The 25968-nt window shown below is 38.4% G+C and overlaps 2 protein-coding genes and 4 non-coding genes across 6 annotated transcripts in view; all 6 read right to left on the bottom strand.

Annotated features, from left to right (window-relative positions):
- The window catches only part of MSH4 (mutS homolog 4), a 128727-nt gene extending 112399 nt beyond the window's left edge, over positions 1-16328 (bottom strand). The window contains exons 1-2 of the mRNA XM_003411227.4: positions 13617-16328; positions 5467-5649 (exon numbers count right to left, since the gene is read on the bottom strand). Of these exons, the coding sequence (XP_003411275.1) occupies positions 5467-5649; positions 13617-13854 (421 nt within the window). The 5' untranslated portion in view covers positions 13855-16328. The remainder of the gene's footprint in view (positions 1-5466; positions 5650-13616) is intronic.
- Positions 16329-16438: 110 nt separating this feature from the next.
- Positions 16439-25110, bottom strand: RABGGTB (Rab geranylgeranyltransferase subunit beta). Its single transcript, XM_023549469.2, has 9 exons — positions 24814-25110; positions 23729-23836; positions 21871-22068; positions 21181-21286; positions 20081-20133; positions 19889-19999; positions 19176-19301; positions 17846-17995; positions 16439-17055 (listed from the first exon to the last, which is right to left on the bottom strand). The coding sequence occupies exons 1-9, from the start codon at positions 24955-24957 to the stop codon at positions 16915-16917; spliced, it is 1137 nt and encodes a 378-aa protein (XP_023405237.1). The 5' UTR covers positions 24958-25110; the 3' UTR covers positions 16439-16914.
- On the bottom strand, positions 20203-20278 carry LOC111751031 (small nucleolar RNA SNORD45). Its single transcript, XR_002786094.1, has one exon. It is a non-coding gene; the product is annotated as a small nucleolar RNA SNORD45 (small nucleolar RNA).
- Positions 21666-21745, bottom strand: LOC111751028 (small nucleolar RNA SNORD45). Its single transcript, XR_002786091.1, has one exon. It is a non-coding gene; the product is annotated as a small nucleolar RNA SNORD45 (small nucleolar RNA).
- LOC111751029 (small nucleolar RNA SNORD45) lies at positions 23208-23290 on the bottom strand. Its single transcript, XR_002786092.1, has one exon. It is a non-coding gene; the product is annotated as a small nucleolar RNA SNORD45 (small nucleolar RNA).
- On the bottom strand, positions 24001-24079 carry LOC111751030 (small nucleolar RNA SNORD45). The gene has a single exon (XR_002786093.1). It is a non-coding gene; the product is annotated as a small nucleolar RNA SNORD45 (small nucleolar RNA).
- Positions 25111-25968: the final 858 nt, after the last annotated feature.

Below are 25968 nucleotides of genomic sequence, written 5' to 3'. Positions count from 1 at the left end.
CCAGGTGGGTTGAGACCAATTGATGCATCTTAGATGGCCGCTTGTTAGCATTTAAGACCCCAGATGCCACATTTCAAAGAGGGATATAGAATGTTTTCATAATAGAATTATTTTGCCAATTGACTTAGAAGTCCCCTTAAGCCATAGTCCCCAAACTCCCGCCCTTGCTCCGCTGACCTTTGAAGCATTCAGTTTATCCCAAAAACTTCCTTGGTTTTGGTCCAGTCCAGTTGAGCTGACCTTCCGTATATTGAGTATTGTCCTTCCCTTCACCTAAAGTAGTTCTTATCTACTAACTAAACAGTAAATAACCCTCTCCCACCCTCCCTCCCTCCCCACCTCATAACCACAAAAGTATGTGTTCTTCTCAGTTTATACTATTTCTCAAGATCTTATAATAGTGGTCTTACACAATATTTGTCCTTTTGTCTCTGACTAATTTCGCTAGCATAATGCCTTCCAGGTTCCTCCATGTTATGAAATGTTTCACAGATTCGTCACTGTTCTTTATCTATGCGTAGTATTCCATTGTGTGAATATACCACAATTTATTTAACCATTCATCCATTGATGGACACTTTGGTTGCTTCCAGCTTTTTGCTATTGTAAACAGAGCCACAATAAACATGGGGGTGCATATATCTGTTCGTGTAAAGGCTCTTATTTCTCTAGGGTATATTCCAAGGAGTGGGATTTCTGGGTTGTATGGTAGTTCTATTTCTAACTTTTTAAGAAAACGCCAGATAGATTTCCAAAGTGGTTGTACCATTTTACATTCCCACCAGCAGTGTATAAGAGTTCCAATCTCTCTGCAGCCTCTCCAACATTTATTATTTTGTGTTTTTTGAATTAATGCCAGCCTTGTTGGAGTGAGATGGAATCTCATCGTAGTTTTGATCTGCATTTCTCTAATGGCTAATGATCGAGAGCATTTTCTCATGTATCTGTTAGCTGCCTGAATATCTTCTTTAGTGAAGTGCGTGTTCATATCCTTTGCCCACTTCTTGATTGGGTTGTTTGTCTTTTTGTGGTTGAGTTTTAATAGAATCATATAGATTTTAGAGATCAGGCACTGGTCGGAGATGTCATAGCTGAAAATTCTTTCCCAATCTGTAGGTGGTCTTTTTACTCTTTTGGTGAAGTCTTTAGATGAGCATAGGTGTTTGATTTTTAGGAGCTCCCAGTTATCGGGTTTCTCTTCGTCTTTTTTGGTAATGTTTTGTATTCTGTTTATGCCTTGTATTAGGGCTCCTAACGTTGTCCCTATTTTTTCTTCCATGATCTTTATTGTTTTAGTCTTTATGTTTAGGTCTTTGATCCACTTGGAGTTAGTTTTTGTGCATGGTGTGAGGTATGGGTCCTGTTTCATTTTTTTGCACATGGATATCCAGTTATGCCAGCACCATTTGTTAAAAAGGCTATCTTTTCCCCAATTAACTGACTCTGGGCCTTTGTCAAATATCAGCTGCACATATGTGGATGGATTTATATCTGGGTTCTCAAGTCTGTTCCATTGGTCTATGTGTCTGTTGTTGTACCAGTACCAGACTGTTTTGACTACTGTGGCTGTATAATAGGTTCTAAAATCAGGTAGAGTGAGGCCTCCCACTTTCTTCTTCTTTTTCATCAATGCTTTACTTATCCGAGGCTTCTTCCCCTTCCATATGAAGTTGGTGATTTGTTTCTCCATCACATTAAAAAATGTCATTGGAATTTGGATCAGAAGTGCATGGTATGTATAGATGGCTTTTGGTCGAATAGACATTTTTACTATGTTAAGTCTTCCTATCCATGAGCAAGGTATGTTTTTCCACTTATGTAGGTCCTTTTTAGTTTCTTGTAGTAGTGCTTTGTAGTTTTCTTTATATAGGTCTTTTACATCTTTGGTAAGATTTATTCCTAAGTATTTTATCTTCTCGGGGGCTACTGTGAATGGTATTGATTTGGTGATTTCCTCTTCGATGTTCTTTTTGTTGATGTAGAGGAATCCAAGTGATTTTTGTATGTTTATCTTATAACTCGAGACTCTGCCAAACTCTTCTATTAGTTTCAGTAGTTTTCTGGAGGATTCCTTAGGGTTTTCTGTGTATAAGACCATGTCATCTGCAAATAGAGATAATTTTACTTCCTCCTTGCCAATCCAGATGCCCTTTATTTCTTTGTCTAGCCTAATTGCTCTGGCTAGGTACTCTAGCACAATGCAAACAACACAATTTTTAAATGACCCAATAGACACACACACATACATGACTATAAAAGCCCTATTCTTCCCAAGCAGATACAGAATATTTATGAAAAACTATGTAAAGTTAAGAACTTCTGTTCATCAAAAGACATTATAAAGGAAAAATACAAACCACAAACCTAAAGAAGATATATACAATAGAAATGAAGATCAAAACATTTCGTATCCAGAATACATAAAGAATTACTACAAACCAAGAAAAATAAACTAAAAAAAAATAGGAAAAGACATGTAGTCATTTCATAGGAAAGGAAAAATACACAGCCAGAAGGTACACAAAAAGATAGTCAACCTCATTAGTAATCAGGTAAACTCATTTTTATAGAACAACATCATCAATATCACACGCAAGCAAAATTCTGTTGAAGATCATTCAAAAATGCCTGCAGCAGTTTATCAACACGGAACTGCCAGAAATTCAGGCCGATTTCAGAAGAGGACGTGGAACAAGGGATATCATTCTTGATGTCAGTTGGATCCTGGCTGAAAGCAGAGATTACCAGAAGGATGTTTACCTGTGTTTTATTGATTATGCAAAGGCTTTTGATTGTGTGGATCCTAACAAACTATGGATAACACTGCGAAGAATGAGAATTCCAGAACACTTAACTGTGCTCATGAGGAACCTTTACATAGATCAAGAGGCAGTTGTTCGGACAGAACAAGGGGATACCAATTGGTTTAAAGTCAGGAAAGGTGTGCATCAGGGTTGCATTCTTCCACCATACCTATTTAATCTGTATGCTGAACAAATAATACGAGAAGCAGGGCTATATGAAGAAGAATGGGGCATCAGGATTGGAGCAAGACTCACTAACAACCTGCGTTATGCAGATGACACAACCTTGCTTGCTGAAAGTGAAGAAGACTTGAAGCACTTACTAATGAAGATCAAAGACCACAGCCTTCAGTATGGATTACACCTCAACATAAAGAAAACAAAAGTCCTCACAACTGGACCAATGAGCAACATCATGATAAATGGAGAAAAGATTGAAGTTGTCAAGGATTTCATTTTACTTGGATCCACAATCAACAGCCATGGAAGCAGCAGTCAAGAAATCAAAAGGCGTATTGCATTGGGTAAATCTGCTGCAAAGGACCTCTTCAAAGTGTTGAAGAGCAAAGATGTCACCTTGAAGACTAAGGTGCACCTGACCCAAGCCATGGTATTTTCAATTGCATCATATGCATGTGAAAGCTGGACAATGAATAAGGAAGACTGAAGAAGATTTGACGCCTTTGAATTTGGGTGTTGGCGAAGAATATTGAATATATCACGGACTGCCAAAAGAACGAACAAATCTGTCTTAGAAGAAGTACAACCAGAATGCTCCTTGGAAGCAAGAATGGCGAGACTGCATCTTACATACTTCGGACATGTTTTCAGGAGGGATCAGTCCCTGGAGAACGACATCACGCTTGGCATAGTACAGGGTCAGCAGAAAAGAGGAAGACCCTCAATGAGGTGGATCGACACAGTGGCTGCAACAATGAGCTCAAGCATAACAATGATTGTAAGGATGGCGCAGGACCAGGCAATGTTTTGTTCTGTTGTGCATAGGGTTGCTATGAGTCGGAACCGACTCAACAGCACCTAACAACGACAATGACAAACTCAAATTCAGACTATACTAAGATACTATTTTATGACTGCTAGATTGGTAAATAACAAAAGTCTGACAACATCAACTGTTGGAAAATATGTAAATCAGGTGTTTTTTTAGGTGCCGTTGAGTCACTTCTGACTCATAGCAACACTATGTACAACAGGAGGAAACACTGCCTGGTCCTGTGCCATTCTCATAATTGTTATGCTTGAGCCCATTGTTGCAGCCACTGTGTCAGTCCATCTCCTTCAGGGTCTTCCTCTTTTTCGATGACCTTCTACTTTACCAAGTATGAAGCTCCTTTCCAGGGACTGGACCCTCCTGATAACATGTCTAAAGTACGTGAGATGAAGTGTCGCCATCTTTGCTTCTAAGGAGCATTTTGACTGTACTTCTTCCAAGACAGATAGTTCTTTCTTATGGCAGTCCATGGTATAGTCAATATTCTTCACCAACACCAGAATTCAAAGGCATCGATTCTTCTTCGGTCTTCTTTATTCATTGCCCAGCTTTCACACGCATACGAGGTGACTGAAAGCACCATGGTGTGGGTCAGGCGCACCTTAGTCTTCAAGGTGACACCTTTGTTTTTTAAAGCTTTAAAGAGGTCTTTTGCAGCAGATTTGCCCAATGCAATGTGCCTTTTGATTTCTTGACTGCTGCTTCCATGGCTGTTGATTATGGATTTAAGTAAAATTAAATCCCTAACAACTTCCATCTTTTGTCCATTTATCATGATGTTATTTACTGGTCCAGTAGGTCAGTAAGAACTCTCATATGTTGCTAATAACAGTGTACATGAGTAGAACCACTTTGAAAAACAATCTCTCGTTATCTTGTAAATTCATAAATCACACACCCTATGACTAAGCAATTTCATTGCTAAGTGTGTACCTTAGAGAAATTCATATAATGGATATCTATTTCATCCATTTACCCTTTAAGAAAATCTAGCAGACTTAGGTTAGAAATTAAAATTGAAGGATTAATAAGGAAAACACTCAATAGTATGAGGATCAACTTCTAGATTACATCATGTCTTATGAAAGAAGTACAACCAGAATGCTTCTTAGAAGCAAAGATGGCAAGACTTCATCTCATGTACTTTGGACATGTTATCATGAGGGTCCAGGCCCTGGAGAAGGACATCATGCTTGGTAAAGTAGAGGGTCAGCGAAAGACAGGAAGACCCCCAGCCAGATGGACTGACAGCACAGTGGCTGCAATAATGTGCTCAAGAATAGCAATGATTGTGAGGATGGCACAGGACTGGGCAGTGTTTTATTCTGTTGTACACAGAGTCACTATGAGTGGGAACCAACAGGATGGCACCTAACAACAACAATGTATAAAAGGAGAGCTTTCTCTTTCTTGTGTTTTATTGTTTGAATGGCTTAAATAATGTAGTCATACACTTATTAACAAATATTAGAAACTATGTAAGCTTATTAACCTAGCCCCAAATTATGAATATGGGTAAATTGATGTATTTTCAATAATCCATATTATTAGTTATAAACAACTTCAAATAGATCTAACCACCTAATTTGTAATTTATAAAACTTTAAGAGTTTCAAAACATCATCTTTGGCCATCTTCTACTCATTTTACCTGAATATCCCACTTGAGGTGTACAACTTCTATAACCTGATCTCTGGGGATTTCTAGCAGACAATGGAGTTTTTAGGTTCTGAGGATAATTAGTGTCTCGTGCAGAAGATGAGCTTGTACCAAAGGTAAAATTTGATGCGCCTGTATTTTCTGCATAAGATCTTCTGTTTCCAAAGTATGAACCTAAATTAGAAAAATTAAGTATCAATTCTTAAAGATTTCATTTTATGTAATTAATGACGTATTAATCCCTATAATTTATACCATTTTACTTTCAAAAAAATTTCATTCTATGTTTTTAAAAAATGCAGATACAGCAAATTATGACAAATTTAATAACATTATTGATAATCTTATACTAAAATATATGAAAAAGTGCTTGCTAATATAGCTCTTGTGTTTATCATTTCACCAAAACTCCTCTTGCTAAAATCATAAATTACCTTCTAATCTTCAAATACATCAGACATGTTTAATTTGTAGACTAATTAATAGACCTCTCTTCCTCTGTTGGCTTTCTCATTGAAACTCTCTCCTCCCATGCAAATGGCACAGTAACCGAAAAAAAAAAAAACAAACCCAGTGCTGTCGAGTCGATTTTGACTCATAGCGACCCTATAGGACAGAGTAGAACTGCCCCATAGAGTTTCCAAGGAGTGCCTGGCAGATTCGAACTGCCGACCCTTTGGTTAGCAGCTGAAGCACTTAACTACTACGCCACCAGGGTTTCCAAAGAAAGTTTTAAATTGGACTGATTTGGATTCAGTCCCTTGTTTAGGTACTTACCTGTTGTTATATGATTTTTACAGGGTTATCGTAAAATTCAAAAGAATGTACATAAACAGCCTAGTGTAGTGTCTTGGCACACAAAAATTAAAAAAAAAAAAAAGTATGGGTTCTTGTCTTCTGTTCCCCTTGATTTCCATTACAACTCTCTGTCTTGATTCTCCTAAAACCACTTGCTTTTCGTTTTCTTGGCTAGAACATTTTTCCTCTGTTTGCCTCTTAACTGTTGGTCTACCAGAGTTCCACACTTTTCATCTTCTCTCACAAATTAACATTGTCATCCTCTTAGTCTCTATTAAATCTATCTCCTGACCATTCTCAAACCTTCATATACAGCCCTGACTCCCGTCTTTTAGGGTAGACCGGGGATAGGCAAACTTTTCATAAAGGGCCAGATAGTAAATATTTTAGGATTTGCAGGCTATACAGTCTCTGCTGCAATTACCGAACTAAGCCACTGTAGCTCGAAAGCAGAGACAATACATAAAAGAATGAGCATGACTATGTTTCTATAAGAATTTATTTATGGACATTGAAATCTAAATTTTATATAATTTTCACATACCACAAAATATAATTCTTTTTATTTTTTTCAACCACTTAAAAATGCAAAAGCCATTCTTAGCTCTAGACTTACATTGTTCAGTACAGTAGCCACTAGCCACATATGGCTATTTTAATTAGAATTAATTAATTAAAAATTCAGTTCCTCAGTCATACGAGCCACATTTTAAGCACACAAAAGCCACATTTGGCTAGTGGTGACCATATTGGACAGCATAGATATAGAACATTTTCCTCATCACAGAAAGTGCTCTAGGCCGTATATCCAAATATCTTTTGGATGCAAGCCTTTAGATGTCTTCAGAACTTCCAAATGCCCAAAAATGAACTTATCTTTCCCTTAAAGCTTAGGGCTTCTTTATTACTTATTGTGGTCAATTGTACCATCTTGTACCCTGTCACCCAAGTCATAAAATTAGGTGTCATTCTTAACTCTTCTTCCTTCAATCCCAACATCCAATCAGTGACCAAGTTCTGTAACTCTTCCTATCTTTTTTTTAATATCATTCAAATTTCTTTTCATCTCCACTCCTACCAACCCACTGTAAGCCCCTATGTTCTGGCCTTTTGCAATAATCTAATTGTTCTCCTTGCCTCCAGGGGTATTATGCCTCCCTAATCCATTGTTGACATCATTGCCTGTGATTTTTCTGAAAAACAAATTTTATCATATGTCTCCTTTCTTACAATTCCTTAATGTCTCCCCATCCCCACCATAGGATAAAATTGAACTCCTTTGTATGAGTCACAGCAGGAATCACAGAACACTTTCAAACTAGGATAATTTGATGAGTTTTATAAAGGAAATATTTACAAATGCGTGGGCAGAGTGTAGGGATATCATCATAAAGAAGTATACAGGATCAGGGAAAGTATACAGAACTCCATTACTATCAGTAGGCCTAAAGGAGCTAAGGAAGGGAGTGGTAACCAGAAACTGGAGACAAGGAGGGTTGTTTCTTGTTCTCAGGCTACTTTTTGTAATTTGCTTACTTGCTTTAGGTTTCTTCCAACTTCTCTGACCTTTATTTTGTTTTGCTATTTTGCTCTGGCCTCAAATAAAACCCAGTGCCATCAAGTCAATAGCAACCCTACAGGACAAAGTGAACTGGCCCATAGGGTTTCCAAGATTGTAAATCTTTACAGAAGCAGACTGTCACATCTTCGTCCCACAGAGCTGCTGGTAGGTTCGAGCTGCCAACCTTTTGGTTAGCAGAGGAGCACTTAACCACTGTGTCACCATATACTGGTAATTTTCAAGTCTCAGAGCCCTGGTGGTGCAGTGGTGAAGAGCTTGGCTGCTAACCAAAAGGATGGCAGTTTGAATCCACCAGCCGCTCCTTAGAAACCCTATGGCGCCGTTTTACTCTGCTCTATAAGGTTGTTTTGCGTAAGAATCAACTCAATGGCAGCAGGTTTGGTATTACCTCAAGTTTCTCAATTGCCTTAATATGAATATATGGATATCCAGAGGCTCTTCACACTCAACATGTCCATAATGGAATTCATTATCCCCCTAAAACTCCGTTTATTAGGAAATAGTACTACCATCTATCTAGTCAACAAAGCCAGAGACCTAGTATTGGCATGCTGGAAAAAACCTATTTGCAATCCTAGATCTAATTCCTACAAGTACTCCAAGTTTATTCCCAACAGACCACCCTCCTGCCCCAGCCATACAAAGCTATTTACAGTTCTACAAACACGACATGCTATATCGTGCTCCTTCTGCACCGCTGTAGTTTTTCTTAAGAATGCTCTCCAGTCTTCTCTCTCTCTTCTCTCCTCTTTCCCTTTAACTGACATTCTTTGTCTTACTCATCCTTCAAGACAAGCTCAAGTTGGACCTCCCTTGTAAAAATTTCTTTTCCCACTGTCATTCCTCTCCTTCACTTATCCCCAACATGTCTGTCAGTTTGTCATACCGTGGGGGCCCGCATGTTGCTGTGATGCTGGAAGCTATGCCACTGATATGCAAATACCAGCAGGGTCACCCATTACAGACAGGTTTCATTTGAGCTTCCGCACTAACACAGACTAGGAAGAAGCACCCGGTGGTCTACTTCTGAAAAGAATTAGCCTGTGATAACTTTATGAATAGCAGCGGAACATTGTCTGATATAATGGCAGAAGACGAGCCCCTCAGGTTGGAAGGCGCTCAAAAGACAACTGAGGAAGAGCTGCCTCCTCAAAGTAGAGTTGACTTTGATGACGCGGATGGATTCAAGCTTCTGGGACCTTCATTTGCTGATGTGGCACAACTCAAAATGAGAAGAAATAGCAGCAAACATCCATTAATAATACGACTACTATTCAAATTTATGTATCAACCACTAAGGCCAAAGATGAAGAAATTGAAGATTTTTACCAACTTCTGCAGTTTGAAATTGATCAAACACACAATCAGGATGCATTGATAATTACTGGTGATTGGAATGTGAAAGTTGCAAGCAAAGAAGAAGGATCAGTAGTTGGAAAATAAGGCCTTGGTGATAGAAACAGTGCCAGAGGTTGCATGATAGAATTTTGGAAGACCAATGACTTCTTCATTGCAAGTACCTTTTTTCAACAACATAAACAGCAACTATACACATGGACCTCACCAGATGGAATACACAAGAATCAAATCAACTACATCTATGGAAAGAGATGAAGAAAACGCTCAATATCATCTGTCAGAACAAGGCCAGAGGCTGACTGTAGAACAGACCATTAATTGCTCATACGCAAGTTCAAGTTGAAACTGAAGAAAATTGTTCAAGTCAACTAGAGTCAAAGTATGACCTTGAGTATATTCCACCTGAATTTAGATACCATCTCAAGAGTAGATTTGACATGCTGAACACTAATGACCGAAGACCAGACAAGTTGTGGTATGACATCAAGGACATCATAAATAAAGAAAGCAAAAAGTCATTAAAAAGACACAAAAGAAAGAAAAGATCAAAATGGATGTCAGAAGAAACTTGCTCTTGAACGTCAAGTAGCTAAAGTGAAAGGAAGAAATGATGAAGTCAAAGAGTTGAACAGAAGATTTCAAAGGGCAGCTCAAGAAGACAAAGTATTATAATGACATGTGCAAAGAAAGACCTGGAGACAGAAAACCAAAAGGAAAGAACATGCTCGGCACTTCTCAAGCTGAAAAACCTGAAAGAAAAATTCAAGCCTTGAGTTGCAAAAGTGAAGGATTCTATGGGGAAAATATTAAATGACACAGGAAGAAACAAAAGAAGATGGAAAGAATACAGAGTCACTATACCAAAAAGAATTGGTCAATGTTCAACCATTTCAGGAGGTAGCATAAGACCAAGAACCACTGGTACTGAAGAAAGAAGTCCAAGCTGCATTGAATGCATTGGTAAAAAACAAAGCTCCAGGAACTGATGGAATACCAACTGAGATGTTTCAACAAACGGATACAGCTCTGGAAGTGCTCACTCATCTATGCCAAGAAATCTGGAAGACAACTATGTGGCTAATCAGTTGCAAGAGATCCATATTTAATGCCTATCCCCAAGAAAGTTGATCCAACAACCAAATGCAGAAATTATCGAACAATATCATTAATATCACACGCAAGCAAAATTTTGCTGAAGATCATTCAAAAGCGGCTGAAGCAGTATATCAACAGGGAACCATCAGAAATTGAAGCAGGATTCAAAAGAGGACACGGAAACAGGGATATCACTGCTGATGTCAGATGGATCCTGGCTGAAAGCAGAGAATCCAGAAAGATGTTTACCTGTGTTTTACTGACTATGCAAAGGCATTCGACTGTGTGGATCTTAACGAATGATGGATAACATTGCAAAGAACGGGAATTCCAGAACACTTAATTGTGCTCATGCAGAACTTGTACATAGACCAAGAGGTAGTCATTCGAACAGAACAAGGGGATACAGCATTGTTTAAAGTCGATAAAGGTACGTGTCAGGGTTGTATCATTTCATCACATCTATTCAATCTGTATGCTGAGCAAATAATCTGAGAAGGTGGACTATATGAAGAAAAGCAGGGCATCAGGATTAGAGGGAGACTCATTAACAACCTTCGATATGCAGGTGACACAACCTTGCTTGCTGAAAATGAAGAGGACTTGAAGCACTTGTTGATGAAGATCAAAGACCACAGCCTTCAGTATGGATTACATCTCAACGTAAAGAAGAGGAAAATTCTCACAACTGGACCAATAAGCAAGATTATGATAAATGGAGAAAAGACTGAAGTTGTCAAGGATTTTATTTTACTTGGATCCACAATCAACACCCATGGAAGCAGCAGTCAAGAAATCAAATGATGCATTGCACTGGACAAATCTACTGCAAAAGACCTCTTTAAAGGGTTAAAAAGCAAAGATGTTACCTTGAGGACTAAGGTGCACCTAACCCAAGTCAGGGTGCTTTCAATAGCCTCATAGGCATGCAAAACCTGGACATGAATAAGGAAGACCAAAGAAGAACTGATGCCCTTGAATTGTGGCACTGGCGAAGAGTATTGAATATTGACTGCCAAAAGAAAGAAAAAATCTGTCTTGGAAAAAGTACAACCAGAATGCTCCTTAGAAGCAAGGATGGTGAGATTACCTCTCACATACTTTGGACATGTTGTCAGGAGGGATCAGTCCCTGGGGAAGGACATAATGCTTGGTAAAGTAGAGTGTCATCGAAAAAGAGGAAGACCTTCAACGAGATGGATTGACACAGTGGCTGCAGTAATATGCTCAAGCATAACAAAGATTATGAGGATGGCACAGGACCAGGCAGTGTTTTGTTCTCTTGTACAGAGGATCACTACGAGTCAGAACCAACTCAATGGCACCTAACAACAACTTTACTTTTAATATATCAAATATTTGTAAATACCTCAAATCTGTATTTGTTATCATTCAAAACTGTATTTGTTGATGTTTAAGTCTGTGTTCTACTCTGAAAAACATGGGTTCACCATGAGATGGAATCAACTTACAATAACAGATAACTGATTAGTCTGTCTTCCCTACTGAACCGTAAGCTTCTTGAAGGCAGAGGTTATTATTGCCAGCCCCTAACAAAACTATTTCACTTACATGGACCTTTGTTCCCTCTGTAAAATGGGGACAAAAAATCTACTTTGCAAAATTATTGTGAGGATCAGAGCTACTGTATGTATAGAACAGAAGCTAGAACAAAGTTGGAGTTCATTAAATAATGGGTGTTATTATTACTAATGAAAATAAGGGGGAGAGAAAGCCATTTCATGAACAGGGGAATTATACTGACAACCTAAACATGCATGTTGCCATTGAGTAACTGCAAGTAGCTCAACTGGTAGAAATCAGGGTGAATATTAACAAGTGATGGGAGATAAGGGTGTAAGACTGTAAACAGATCCCAAATGGCCTTGGATAACCTGCTACAGAGTTTGATCTGGTAATCATTCCCTTCATTAGCTCCTTCTAGGCCTAGCAGAGCCACTGATAGATTTTTATTTTACTTAATAATCTGGTGGCATTGTAAATAAGCTTGGGGAAGAAGGAAGAATACTTAGGAATTTGATGCAATAATTTAGATGTAAAATTATGAGGGCCTGAAATAGCAAAGATAGAAAGGAGCAGAATTATTTAAAAAATATAGGTAAGAGTTGGTAATTATTTGGATGTTGTGAGTGAGAGAATTCTTGAATTGCTGAAGTCTTCTAGGTTTAAGATTGAGACATAAAGTAGGAGAAGCAGATTGAGGTGCTATCAAGGGATAAATTCAATTAAGGACATATGGAGTCTGAGATATCCACTTGTCCCTCAGTAGAAACTTCAGGACATAATATGAAATAGGAGTCTAGAGCTTAGACTAGATCAGAGCTGTAATCATATTCACATCCTATAGAAGTGGCTTAAGAACTCAGCTGCTAACCAAAAGGTTGGCAGTTCGAATCCACCAGCCGCTCCTTGGAAACCCTATGAGACAGTTCTACTCTGTTGTATAGAGTCGCTATGAGTCAGAATTGACTGTAGTGTAAAGGGTTTGGTTTTTTTGGTTTAGAGAAAAAAATGTCAGCAGGGGCAAAAGAAACTGGAGGTGGGGCGTTGGGTGGGGAGAGGACTCTAATGAAAAACCAGTAATTTGGGAACTAAAAAAAGTGAGGATACCAGTTCTCTGGAAGGTAGGAGAAAACACGGAGGCAAATTAAGATCAAGAATGCTAAACGGAGTGAAAATGTCACATGAGATGAAGTGACCAATGGGATTTGGTATTTGTTATTTTTCCATTGAGTTGAAACGGTGTGAAAGTAATGATGATGGTTTTGCAGTGAAGCATGAAAGAATACAAAATAAATGAGGGGAACTCGCCTTTAAGGATTTGCATTTTAATACTAAACATATTATTCATTTGAATTAGATGAAATGTTAAATTTTATCTATTTTCATCCCACTTTTTTTTTTTTTTTCTAGAGCAGACTTGTTGACATAAGTTCAGCAGTCAAGAAAGAGGCTCACTACTCCCATCACGAAACTCACGAACAAATTCTGTCATCTGTCATATCCTTCTGAGGAGCGGGAAAAGGAAGGGCATACCCGACGGGTATCACTTTCACCTTTCTTAGAACCGAGCCATTCACCACCACGGCCTGGTAATAAAACCAACTTGAAGGGTGAAGCCTTTTAATCACCCGCACCTCTGCAATTCCCAGGTCACCCTGTTGTCCTTCAACCAAACCACAACTGAGACTTTCCTGTGGTAACCACCAACCACCGCATACTGAACCTTCAGGAACAGCAGGCCACTAGCGGACAAGGGAGAAACCACCACTCAACCACTCCTTGCCTTGGGCTGGCCCGGGATTTGGCAGGTGCGGAGGGAGGCTGCTGCTGCTGCTCCTGTCGCCTACCACGCCGGAAGTGCCGGGAGGAGAGGACGCAGAGACAGCCTGGGCTGAGGGGCGGCTTTGAGGAGTCTCCTGGAGTCCAAAATTGTAGCGGGGACCCTGTGGCCGACCCTCTATAGATGAAGGAGAAGCTGCAAGCCCGAAAGGCGAGGTTGACAAGGTCTCAGGCCTCAGCATCTCCCCAAACGTTCCGGGGCACAAGTTTCCGTTTCTTACGCCACCTCACGCAGCCGCTCAGCAGAAGCACCGCTGAAAAAGGCGGGAGAGCGGCGCGCAGGCGCAAAGCCCTAGCGAGCAGGCGCACGGAAACCTACTTTCCCACATCAGCTCACCTGTCCCCCAATTCACATCTAAAAATGTGTTCCCAGCCCTACCCAATCCCATTGCCTTCCGTCAACAAAATTTGTTATGAACTTAATTTAAGGTGCACGCCCTCCTCAACCTGTACCAGCCTTAGTTTTTCATGGCCCGTTAATGACCACCCAATTTGGTAGCCCCATTATTCTCATAAAACCAAGCCAAACCCGTTGCCGTCGAGTTGATAGCGACTCAATAGCGACCCTATAGAAAACAGAGTAGAACTGCCCCACAGGGCTTCAAAGAAGCGGCTGCTGGATTCAAACTCCTGACCTTTTGGGTTTGCAGCTGAGCTCTTAACCACTGGGCCATCAAGGTATTCTCATAGCACCTTATTTTTCTTAACGCAAGACATTCTGTACTTCGTGACGTATCTCATCAACCCCAAAGTACACTAGCTTTTTAAATGTCCTGTCCATCACTGTGCACCAAGTGGCTCTGAGATAGTAAAAACAAATACACTGCTCAGGTCTTAGTCCAATCCTCCTAACACTGGCCTTACACTTTAACCAATACCAGAGTCATTAACCACTTACAGCTTAAATGCCCACAAGGCTATGTAATAGTGCCCTTCACTCCAGTATGTACATGGCCATACGGCTGGGACAAGGAAATAATTATTTCTTGGACGGTTTAAGAGCAGTTCCCAGTCTTCCAATTTCTAGTAATCATGCCCCAAATAATGTCCATTTCAACAACGTCCAACCGGATATACTCTGTGGTCTCATGAGGTTATACAAGCAAGCCACATACATCTGTAGTCCCATAAGGTGATAGTGGCATTCCCCGGGTTAGGAACCGTAATTATAAAACAACCCACGTAAAGCCTGTTAAAAATTTCAGGTACATACAATGGTTTGTAATAACAAACACAGGCACTACTTCATGTATCAAAACATTACTACTATACTAGGTTAAAGATGTTTCAGTGCATCTGGAAATTTTTTTTAAGGACAGAAAGATACACTACATCTGACTGACACCATACCTCTTCCACCTTATATACAATTTACAGACAGGAACAGAACTTGTTCATCATCTCGAGACTGGCTGTGTATAACATTGTTTGCACAACGTCCAAATGACATTGCGTCCCATTTCACAGTACATGTGTGGACGTTACGCAACACATGGCTGTACTGCAATTTCACATGTAAAAGCATTAAGTGCAACCTAAAAAAAAAAAAAAAACCCAGTGCCATCGAGTCGATTCTCATAGCGACCCTATGTATTAAGTGCAGATTCCACCAAGTCTGGCTTTGCTAGATTCTAAGTTTTGGGAAATTAAATTCTGTATCCAAGAATAGTAGTTCCAACCTCATACAGACGTTGGGATCGAAGAAATAAAAGTACACTAGCTATTGCTGCTATATAGATCATATTAAGACACTTAAAACACTAACAAAGTCGTGATAATTGCACATGAAGAATATAAAGTCACTTAAGTGTACATGTGAAATGGATTAGCAAATATTTTATTACAGTGAAAATCTGTGAGTCAGTTACAGGACTGTTTTTCTGGTCTCCCAAGTTTCCCACCTTTGACAGGGTACAGTCTTACCACTTTTCTATCATACTGGTGGAAAACGTTTTCCTTCTCTGCCAGGTTTTCACCTTACTAAAGTCCTTGCTTTCACAGGTTTTACTGTATATACATTTGACAATAAAACACTACTTTCACCTGACTTTTAAAATATTCTTATTAAGTCAGGTAGGCACAGAACTGCTCATCCACGGTAGGCAAATGCGGTGACAAGTTTTCAAATTAGCCAGTTTTAACCAGCTGAAAACGGCATATCTGTGACCTCATGTGTCAGAATAGAACTGTGCTCCATAGGGTTTTCAGTGGCTTATTTTTCGGGGAAGTGTATATCAAGGCCTTTCATGACCAAGGCCTCTGGGAGAAACCTCTGACCTTCGGTTAACTGCACCACCCAGGAACTCCCTTCAGATATTTTCACACAAGAACATTTAAATAAGATTGTTCCATTCAATGATATCTTTAACTTTTGTCAATGTGTTGTGCTGAACCATCAACGCTTAGTAAAATGAAAATACCTATTACACAGGGTAATGTAAATGTCTGAGAAAACAGAAACCTCCATCTTGAGAATTAAAAATATTAATACTTTACTGAACTGCTCGGATGGCTGGGCTCACCTAAGTCTTTAAAAAAAACACTAAGTATCCAATCTCAGATTAAAAAATGTTGGCAACGCCCAATTTATCTGTCAAAAGGTTTCCTTACTGGAAAAAGTCAACAATCCCTTGAGTAAATTATGGACATTTTGATAAAATATTAAAAACAGAAAGTGTAGTCCAAAACCTATTCCAAGTGGCCATTCACCTATTCTATAACCAATTCAGAGTAACCATCACCACATTCAAACCTTCAAAATATCCCCAAATTACAAAAGCCATTTATTTACATGCAACTTTTAATAATTCCATGGTGTTAATCCATTGTTTACAGGTAACATTCCTGTTTACAAGAACCAAGCTTTATACAACGTATGAAAGGAATACATGGAGAAGAATCAAACAGACCTTCAAAACTGCCCCTAAGAGTTCTTACATTTTGCTCTATTATAGAGACATATGAATACAATGAAACATAAGCAAAGCTAATCACTGATGACTAACACTGGCAGCATAAAAAATAAATAAATAATCCTCAGAATTCCTTACACTCTGAACAATAGCGTTATCAGGAAAAATCTAAAGATTGAATAAAAGGCTTTATTTTACAGTATGTATAATCACAGCATTAATTTATCACAACACATATACAAAATATTAACAAATTTACAGTACTCATTTTTAAGTCTGACAAGACTTTCAAATACAGAAAGAACTACCAAGTTACTTTTCCATCGATGACTAGCTCACTAGTTCAGGCTGAACATTCATTCTCCGAAGTACTTCTTCAGGCATACAAAAAACAGGACTAACAGGTTTAATCTGTTCTTCTCCCAAAAGCGATAGTCCAGCAATTCCAAATAAAGTATGAAATGGATCTACCTATTAAGAAAAAAAAAAAAAAAAAAAAAACTTTATATGCATTATCGGGTAGTGACAACTTCCTTAGTTACTATGACTGTCTTATGCCATTGTTTCCTCCATCTTTTTTCTTAAGGCCTGAATTCTATTTTGGGCATTCCTAGTGACCTACAATTTCCCACCATGGCATTAATCACAGTACTGAAACTGCTCCACCAAAAAGACTAGTCACTGTGTATGGGTAGTATCTAGCAGCGCCTGGCCCACACAAATTTAAGAAATGTGTTATGGAAATTTATCAAAAAAAAAAAAAAAAAAATGGCTCTATTTAAACTATACGTTCTAATGTATACACCATTCTATCAATATGGTCCCAACAAAACCTTTTTTCACTCACTCTTACCAAATTCGCAGTGCTCAAGTGACCAAGCCCATACCTCAATTCAGTAACTTTTTAAGAATGCTTCCAGCTGCTTGTCTACAATTCATAATATCCCTTTATCAAATTATGCACATGCTTAAAAATTTCCAAAAGTAAAAAAAAATAATAAATTGTGGTGGTTAATATAAGATCAAACTCAGTAATATTGGCAGTACTTGAGAAATTTCTGTATACTTCACACATTAAAAAAAAAAAAAAAGCTATAATGAATTAATAGGTCCCGCTTTTGAAATGATGTATTGTGTCACTTTCAAAGAAAACTTGGAATACAATCCATGTCTAAGTCTGGAAATGTCTAGAACCATAAAAGGTAACACAAGCTAATACACAACAAACTATGGTATACATGAATATCCTTGATATACTTACCATGTCTCCTGGCCTGTCTGCAAATCCTCCCGTTTCCTCATCTTGACATGCTAAAATGAAACTACGCAGTTTCTCTCTGTCAATCCAATGAAGCCTTCCAATTATCTTTAGGGAAGCCAAAACCCACCAGGAATAGCATACATCTGGCAACTAGTAAAAAAAAGAGCAGAGAGTTGCCATAGTTGTGAAGAACAAACAATTTACAAGTGGGTTGCCTCAAGCTCTAAAGTAACCTAGTGTTCATCAGTAGGGGAGGAATATTCTGACACGCAGGGTTTGACCCGCTGAAACCTGTCAAATACAACTGCTGGGAATTAAAGATGATTGGGAAAGAGTGCCAACTCACATTTACCTATGCTAAATGTTTGTATCAGCAAACAGCTACCTTTTATCTAGTGACATGAAAACCGTATGAAATTGAAAGGTGTGTCTAACTTTATTGGAACACAATCACACCCATTTTTTTCCTGATTTTTTTATGGCTGCTCTTGATCTACATTGTAGGGTTATGCGGTTGTTTGGACCACAGAGCTGAAAGTATCTACTATCTGGCTCTTTACGGACCCCTGCTTTAGGTAGACAGGGCACAGTATGTGAGATCTAAAACCAGAACCACGAAGATTTGTGGAATAAACTTTAGTTTACTCCCTCTAAACCAAAATGTCAAAAACTGGCTGGCTTTTCTTTTAAAAATAAAGATTTTGAATAAAAAATTAGAAAAACCAACTTTAAAAAATCTCTTTGATTTTGAAAATCAATAGTCTTTTCACATTCATAACTGGGACAAGGAAATTTCTGTATAAAATGCTTATTTCTACCAAACGGTACTCTTTAGCCACCAAGTGTAAAGCTTTTTATGCATGATTGACTTCTTGGGTACTGTCCAAAGTTAAAAAGTATTAATTCATTAAAACAAAACAAAACGTTTACTTCATACAATGCCTGCATACAAATACTTTAAGCTAAGAGTATCTGGTGTATCTCCATTATTAAACTGTAGCTCATTCTCTGGCAGATAACCCTGAAGTCCTAAAGCATAGGTTATGAAAGATCAAAAAACAGATATTTAAAAAGTAAATCAGACGGTATTACAAATACTTTTCCTTCAAATATCTGTAAATTGACATCGGGATTAATAAATACTTCAACCCTAGGTGCTCTGCTTTAGTAATGACCAGTCTTAGAGCTATCAGTGAAAAATAAGGAATGAAGACAAAATCTTCATGTTCAATTGACAAGTGTAATATTTAAACATGCAGAAATAAGAACAGTATTCTCTCAAGGTTACAAAGCTAGTAATAAAAAAATAGCTTATATTAAAACTAATTACCTTCTCTGGTCTTCCGTTGAGTCCACCTGATGGTAACTGTCGTTCACAAAGCCACCAACCGAGTAAATCAGAATTTACTTGATGCAACTGACTAGTAATAGCAAGGAATCCTGTGCAACAATAGATCTAAAATTACAGACATAAAGTATACGTGTATAAAAACTATTTTAACTTTTCAACAGTAAAATTCTATTTTCTAATATTTTTACTTTTTATCTGTCAACTAAAACATTTTCGAACATTTCACACCACCTAGCTACTTGAGGACACCTAAGTACATTATTGCTACGATCAAATTCTGCATTCAAAGGCTGTCAAAATTTCTCATTTTGTTTTCTCCAGCACATGAAATAAACAGGTGCCAATTTAGCTTGGGGGTAGAGATAGAATGTTTCAATATGCATAGCCAGTTAAAAATTAATGGGAAATAAAATGTTACTTTTGGTGTCTATGACCTTATTTCTCACATTTGCCTTGTCAGAGGGTTCCACGGAGGGGAAGGTATATATAAGGCAAACAACTGTAAAACAAACACCTTCTTGAATCAGCAACTGGTATTTAATATTTCACACTACACACCTATTCACATTACATTCAATTAACTTCATATGTATTGCAGACACTGTAATTACTGTCCATATATTTTTAAAGTTTACTACACTAGTTCTCTTCGAAATTGATGCTAAATTTTAATTAGCATTATCATAAATTACCTGCCCAGCATGGGATTCAGAACCTGGTCTGCAACCAAATCCACCATCAAAGTTCATACATGACAAAACAAATTCAATTGCCTTTTCCACATTAATAGCATCCAGCTTCCCCTACAAACAGAAAAATATGCCTATTAAATTCCATAATATTCACCTGTGCTTAAACATTCCAGTACAACAGTGGAAACTTACCAACAGAGCCAATGTTGCCACCGCACAGAAAGAAAATCTTGTATCAATTTCTCCTAAAAGAACCAAACCAAAGTATTATATTTACACTTAACTAAACTTTCATTTAAGATCCACATATTTTCCATCTCTCAGAGTAATTCTAGAGCCAAAATAATATTAATCTTGAGGTTCAGAATACATGTCATCTCACCATCGACCCAAAAAACCAGCAGAGGCTTCTGAATATATAGTCCAACTAAAATTACCAAAATCTGTACAACTACCAATTATCATGTTAAGTTTCTCCAAGAGTTCCAGATTAACTTGTATATATTAGACAGTGAGGAACAAAGCTAAATCTGAAATTAAATTACTTCTAAGAACTAGAAAATTGGCTCTGTCACAAACACAGCAAATTAGCTTGAGTTGCTTAGAGTGCTGGGTAAGGGAAGAAAATTAACAGAAACGCACAGTAAAGTTTTAACACCATTAAACTTACCCTAGGTTCATAAAAGTAGATTTTCACATCCCATGAAGCAGCTGGTCTCTCTGGCCTGCACTATGTATAGCCCTAAAGCAGAGATTACCTATATTTATCAAGTAAAATTCTACTCCCTCCCTCCACTAAAATATTCAGTAAATTTGTAAAGTTTTTTTCATATTGCTCCATTTCCAATATTAAAATAACTTTACAAAGCCACCAAACATTGGGGGGGAAAAAGCCTTACCTACCTTAACTTTTAGACTGGCCCCCTTTGTTCCAATATTCCTGTATGCTGAAATAACTACCACAGTGTATGCTGGAACTTCCAGCAGACCAGTTACTTCCGTTAGACCAGCTGCTTAGTGGGACCTGAAAAGATGAAAAACTTAAAAAAAATAAAATTTCAGTTTCTGCTAACACATGTAGACACAGAAGCTTTGTTCCATTATCTCCTTATAAACTGATCACTAGCAAAGCTTCTAATTCACTGCGCTTTAAAAAACAATCATGTGCCAAGAACTAAGTTAGTATTATTTAATCTCAAAGAGACTTTATACCAAAGCTTAGTCCTAGAATACACAAAAACAGGGCACTAATATTGGTATTTTAGGTATCACGAACTAAATTTTGACATTACCCCAAGTATCTCCAGCAAAAGAGCCATCTTCTTTCTGTAGACTTTGAACATATTCCACAACTTTATTTACATCAATGGCATTAATACTATCATACAGAGTCAGAATCTGCAACAAAAAAAAACCCATATTAAGTAAATTTATCTCTTCAAAAATAGCTAAATATTCTAAGGCTATTCTTGCTCAACTTCTACATCTTAAATTACGAAGCAAACATACTTTTTGTCTATGTACAAGGTAAACTTTTCTCAAATATGCAGAACACACTCTGTGATGCAATAAGAAAATTATACATCTTATTACAACAGAATTCAACCCTTAAAACTCAACGCATTATTTTTCTACATCTAAATTTTACACTTAGCATCCCAGGATACTGTTAAATATACTAACACACAAAATTTAAATCCAAATGTTTATGGATCCTAATATCAAACTCGAAACATGTAACTCATACCTAGTAATTTTCAGGTATTAGATACCTTCCAAGGTCTCAGCGTAATTCTAGAGCTTGATGATACACATCAACTTCGGATTCAGCTAATACATGCCATCACATCATTGACCTTGTAGGTTTACAGACTTCACGTGAAAAGACTGCATGACTTTTGTCATCATTCTAATACTGTTTCAATTTTCCCACTTTAGGTTAGAATACATTACGCCAAGACTGAATTTTAATTATCATTTACCTGGACAGCACTAAGAGTATATAAAAGATGAGGATCATGTCCAATACTAGCACTTATTCCACCGGACTCGTGTTGACATGACTTAATAAACGTCAGTATTTCTTCTCTATTCATGCGATGAAGTTGTCCCATGAGATCCATTACTGTCAGACCCCAGTAGATGCCACTCATTCTCAAATACTCAGACATACAGTATTCCTAAAACACACAATTACTTTATTGAGAACAAAATACGGTAATATACTGTTGTTAGTACTTCAAAAATTGCTGAGTATTAGAGAGAGATTCAACACATAAGGCTAACTAGCACACTGCTGTTTTTTCCTTCCCGATTCTAATATATAGTTAGTTTGTATTTGTGGCTCTGAAATTTAGGTGCCACTTTCAAACATGATCTATTAATCAGAAAAATCAAGTATTATCTGAGATGCATATTATAAAATTTATCTGCAGCTGACAATTTGTCCTAAGAGTTTGGTCTCACCCAGGAGCCAACCACAGTTGAAATAAGTTAACTCTGCTTGGGAAGAAAATGTCCATACATTGTATTTAATACATGCCCATTCTTTCATTACCTACATAGCCTATTATCTATTAGTAAATTACATATCTACCTTTCTAGAAACCAAAATGCCCACAACACTCAAGATAACTGTTCAAGGTAATACAGGGGATAAGACAAGGAAACATGAAAATCTCTAGAGTCCAGAAATTGCTGCAGTCATCAATGCATCACATTTTGAGGTTTTCAATCATGCTGGTTTCTTAGTAGGAGCCCTGGTGGTACAGTGGTTTAAATGCTCAGCTGCTAGCCAAAAGTTCAGTGGTTCCAACCCACCAGCTGCTTCATGGGAGATGTGGCAGTCTGCTTCTGTAAAGATTCACAGCCTTGGGAAACCCTATGGGGCAGTGCTACCCTGTCCTATAGGATCGCTGGCTATGAGGGGGATATCAACTAGATGGCAGCGAGTTTGGGTTTCTTAGTATGCTGCAAGCCCAAAATTGGGGTTAAAAGGGGGAAGGGTGAGCAGAAGTAGATAAAAGACAGGAGAATGTCAAGCCCTGTCCCTTTAATCATCTATGGAAAAAAGCACTCATGGCCATAACTCCGTGCACTGCTACTAAATAGTATTAACTCCAAGGTTGGAGGGAACAACCTAACGGCCTAAGTCTGGAATTCACCAATACTGGATGCTCCCAAAGATGGTAGGAAGAGAACTGTTTGCTAGTAGGGCATTAGGAAAGAGTATTTACTTTCAGCTGAGTTTATTATTTTTCTCAAAGGCTGTCCCAGAGAAAACTATTCATAGTTCACTATTTTATGGTAAAACTTTTTCAAGGTCTCAGCGTAATTCTAGAGCTAAGTGTCATTACACATCAGCAGTAAATTCAGATAATACATGCCAACACATCACTGACCTTAAAGCATTACCATAACTACAAAACTAGCAACCTATTCAGTGCTTCAAAACACAAATCTGGGCAGAAGGGGAACCTTGTCTACCAAGGTCTTGCTAGGAAACGGCCCAATTTGATGCACGTGGAGCCTGAACCTCAGAAACCCAATGTACATGCACTGCACTTCGAAGCCAAGGGCACATCAGTCTCAGACATGCAGGAGTTAAACGTCATTTTTAAGAAACCTGGCTGGAAACCCTGGTGGCATAGTGGTTAAGTGCTATGGTCGGCAGTTCAAATCCACCAGGCACTCCTTGGAAACTCTATGGGGCAGCTGTACTCTGTCCTATAGGGTCGCTATGAGTCGGAATTGAGTCCAGGGCAGTGGGTTTTTTTTGGGTTTGACCAGTGCCATACTCATTAGCCTCGCTTCAACTTTTCAAAGTAAAACAATACATACATAATCATCTTTCTTTGAGCCATAAGACGCTATATAGTCTGCATGTTTCTCCAGCAATAGAGTGTTCGGTGCATCTGACTTGATAACAACATCCTTCTGCGGTGTGCCCTTTCAAAATATAAAAAGAGAAACCATTTCACAAAACTAAATCTTTTATAAATGTTCTGCTCCGTATCACCTTCTGGATAGCTTTAACTTAAAAATTACCAACATGCTGCAAAAAAGAACTCTCAGCAGTAAAGTTCCATTTCAGTGAAGATTCAGTTACTTTCCAGGTCTCAGAGTAATTCTAGAGCTAATTTAGCAATAATCAACTTTAGATTCAGAATACATGCCAACTCATCATCGACCCAAAAAATTTAACTGTATCTGTGTTGCTCTATCTTTTACTTAAGGAGAGAGAATAGTAGAACGCCATAGAATTCCAAACCTTACTAATTCCGGGGAATTTAGTGTGCCTGTGGCAGACGAACAAAAACCATTTTAGAAAAGAAAAAAAAAAAAGTAGCACATAATTTGCAGTTAGGTTCTCCTGTAATTCCCTTCAGAGATAATTTCTAGAAACTGATTTCCAAGCACCTTGTCTACTTCGCAAAAGCTACTCTCTTGAACACAGTATTCTCTGCCTTTAAAAAAACCCCAGGTAATGCAGATGTGCTCTACTAGTTTGCATTTCTCATCCAGCTCTTGGTGACTGAAGCTGCGAGAAGATTACCGAAAAAAGACTAAACTTCCTCCGGATGCCATTTAGAATTTTTAACCGCATCCTCAACAGAAACGACTAATCGCTTGAATTTTTTTTCAACCTTTAACGGAGATTAATAGGGCCGCGAAATCCTACATGGCCCGCACCACCAGGGAAAGCCTTATGAGAAACCAAAACTGCACCCACGAGGTTTGCAGAAAAACGCTGAGTAATACTCCAACAACCAAGTCTTCAAGGCACCTCCCAAGGCCCATGTTTTAACCCAACTATTCTCCAACATTTAATAAACAATCCTACGGTGATCGAGCCGCCCAACGTTACCTTCCCTGGCCTCCTCCCAACCGCACTCCTCAACTCCACCAAACACAACCGCACTCACCATGTCTGAAAACGGAAAGAGAGAGCGAGAGCAGTTCCTGGGTAGATTTAGGCACCGTGCGCCTGCGCAGAAGCGCACCTCAGGCCCCCTCCGCGCCCTGGCATGGTTGACCACACCGCTGCCTGAAGGACGGATCAGTCCCATAGCCGCCGCAGGACCCCACAGGCTGGTTATAGGTGTCCTCGCTGCCTGCAGCCCAAATCGGTAACGACGTTTCTTTCTATCCTTAGAGGTTTCACGTGTAGCAGTCACCTCCAATTTGTCTAAAATGGTTGTAAATAATATGTAAACTTCTGCGTTGCTTTTAAGAAATTATTTGTTCTCGGGGCTCTTTGAACTCGGGAGATCTGAAATGGCCAGTAATTAATATAGTAGATGTAGAAAGTGTTAAATAAGTATGTTTAGAATAAATGCTAATAATATAGTAACATTTCCTTCCTTTTGACTCTGTTCATTTCGGGTCCAGTGCTTACCACTCTTGCCCACTTTCTTAGGACGTACTAATAGTTAAAACATTTGTAAATTACTTTCGAAAAAGAAAGACTCCTGCCTGGATTTGTCTTCTTTTATGAGCTTTGCACAGAAATCAGAGTTGCTAGCTGTAATGCACCTATGTTTGTTTTCATTTGTGCGTTCTTTAAGTCTTTCACTCAACAAGCATTTTTGAGAACCCTACAAAAATATTGGCACCCCACCAACGTATATTGATAGCTTTCAGGTAGAATTTGGAGAAGGGTAATTCTCACAGGGAAAACATTATGAATACGAACATAACGTTGTCTGATACAGTGCCGGAAGATGAACCCCTTAAGTTGGGAGGCGCTCAAAAGATGATGTGGGAAGAGCTGCCTCCTCAAAGTGGAGCCAGCCTTAATGACATGAATGGAGTCAAGCTTTCAGGACCTTCATTTGCTGATGTGGCACAACTCAAAATGAGAAGAAACAGCTGCAAACATCCATTAATAATCAGAACGTGGAATGTACAAAGTATGAATCTGGGAAAATTGGAAGTCATCAAAAAATAAGCAGAATGCATAAAGATCGATATCCTAGGCATTAGTGAGCTGAAATGGACTGGTATTGGCCATTTTGAATTGGGCAATCATATGATCTACTATGCCCGGAATGACAAATAGAAGAGGAGCAGGATCGCAT

Source organism: Loxodonta africana, chromosome 3, assembly GCF_030014295.1.
Source record: "Loxodonta africana isolate mLoxAfr1 chromosome 3, mLoxAfr1.hap2, whole genome shotgun sequence".
Lineage (NCBI taxonomy): Eukaryota > Metazoa > Chordata > Mammalia > Proboscidea > Elephantidae > Loxodonta > Loxodonta africana.
This window is presented reverse-complemented; position numbering and strand designations above follow the sequence as displayed.

What these genes read in the sequence shown, in the direction of transcription:
- RABGGTB (XM_023549469.2), bottom strand. Translation starts at nt 24,957, where the DNA reads ATGGGACTGATCCGTCCTTCAGGCAGCGGTGTGGTCAACCATGCCAGG. An exon ending in TCTTTCCGTTTTCAGACATG is followed by an intron (nt 23,837 to 24,813) that starts GTGAGTGCGGTT and finishes ATATTTTGAAAG; the next exon opens with GGCACACCGCAGAAGGATGT. An exon ending in CTGAATCCCATGCTGGGCAG is followed by an intron (nt 19,302 to 19,888) that starts GTAATTTATGAT and finishes CTGTAATTTTAG; the next exon opens with ATCTATTGTTGCACAGGATT.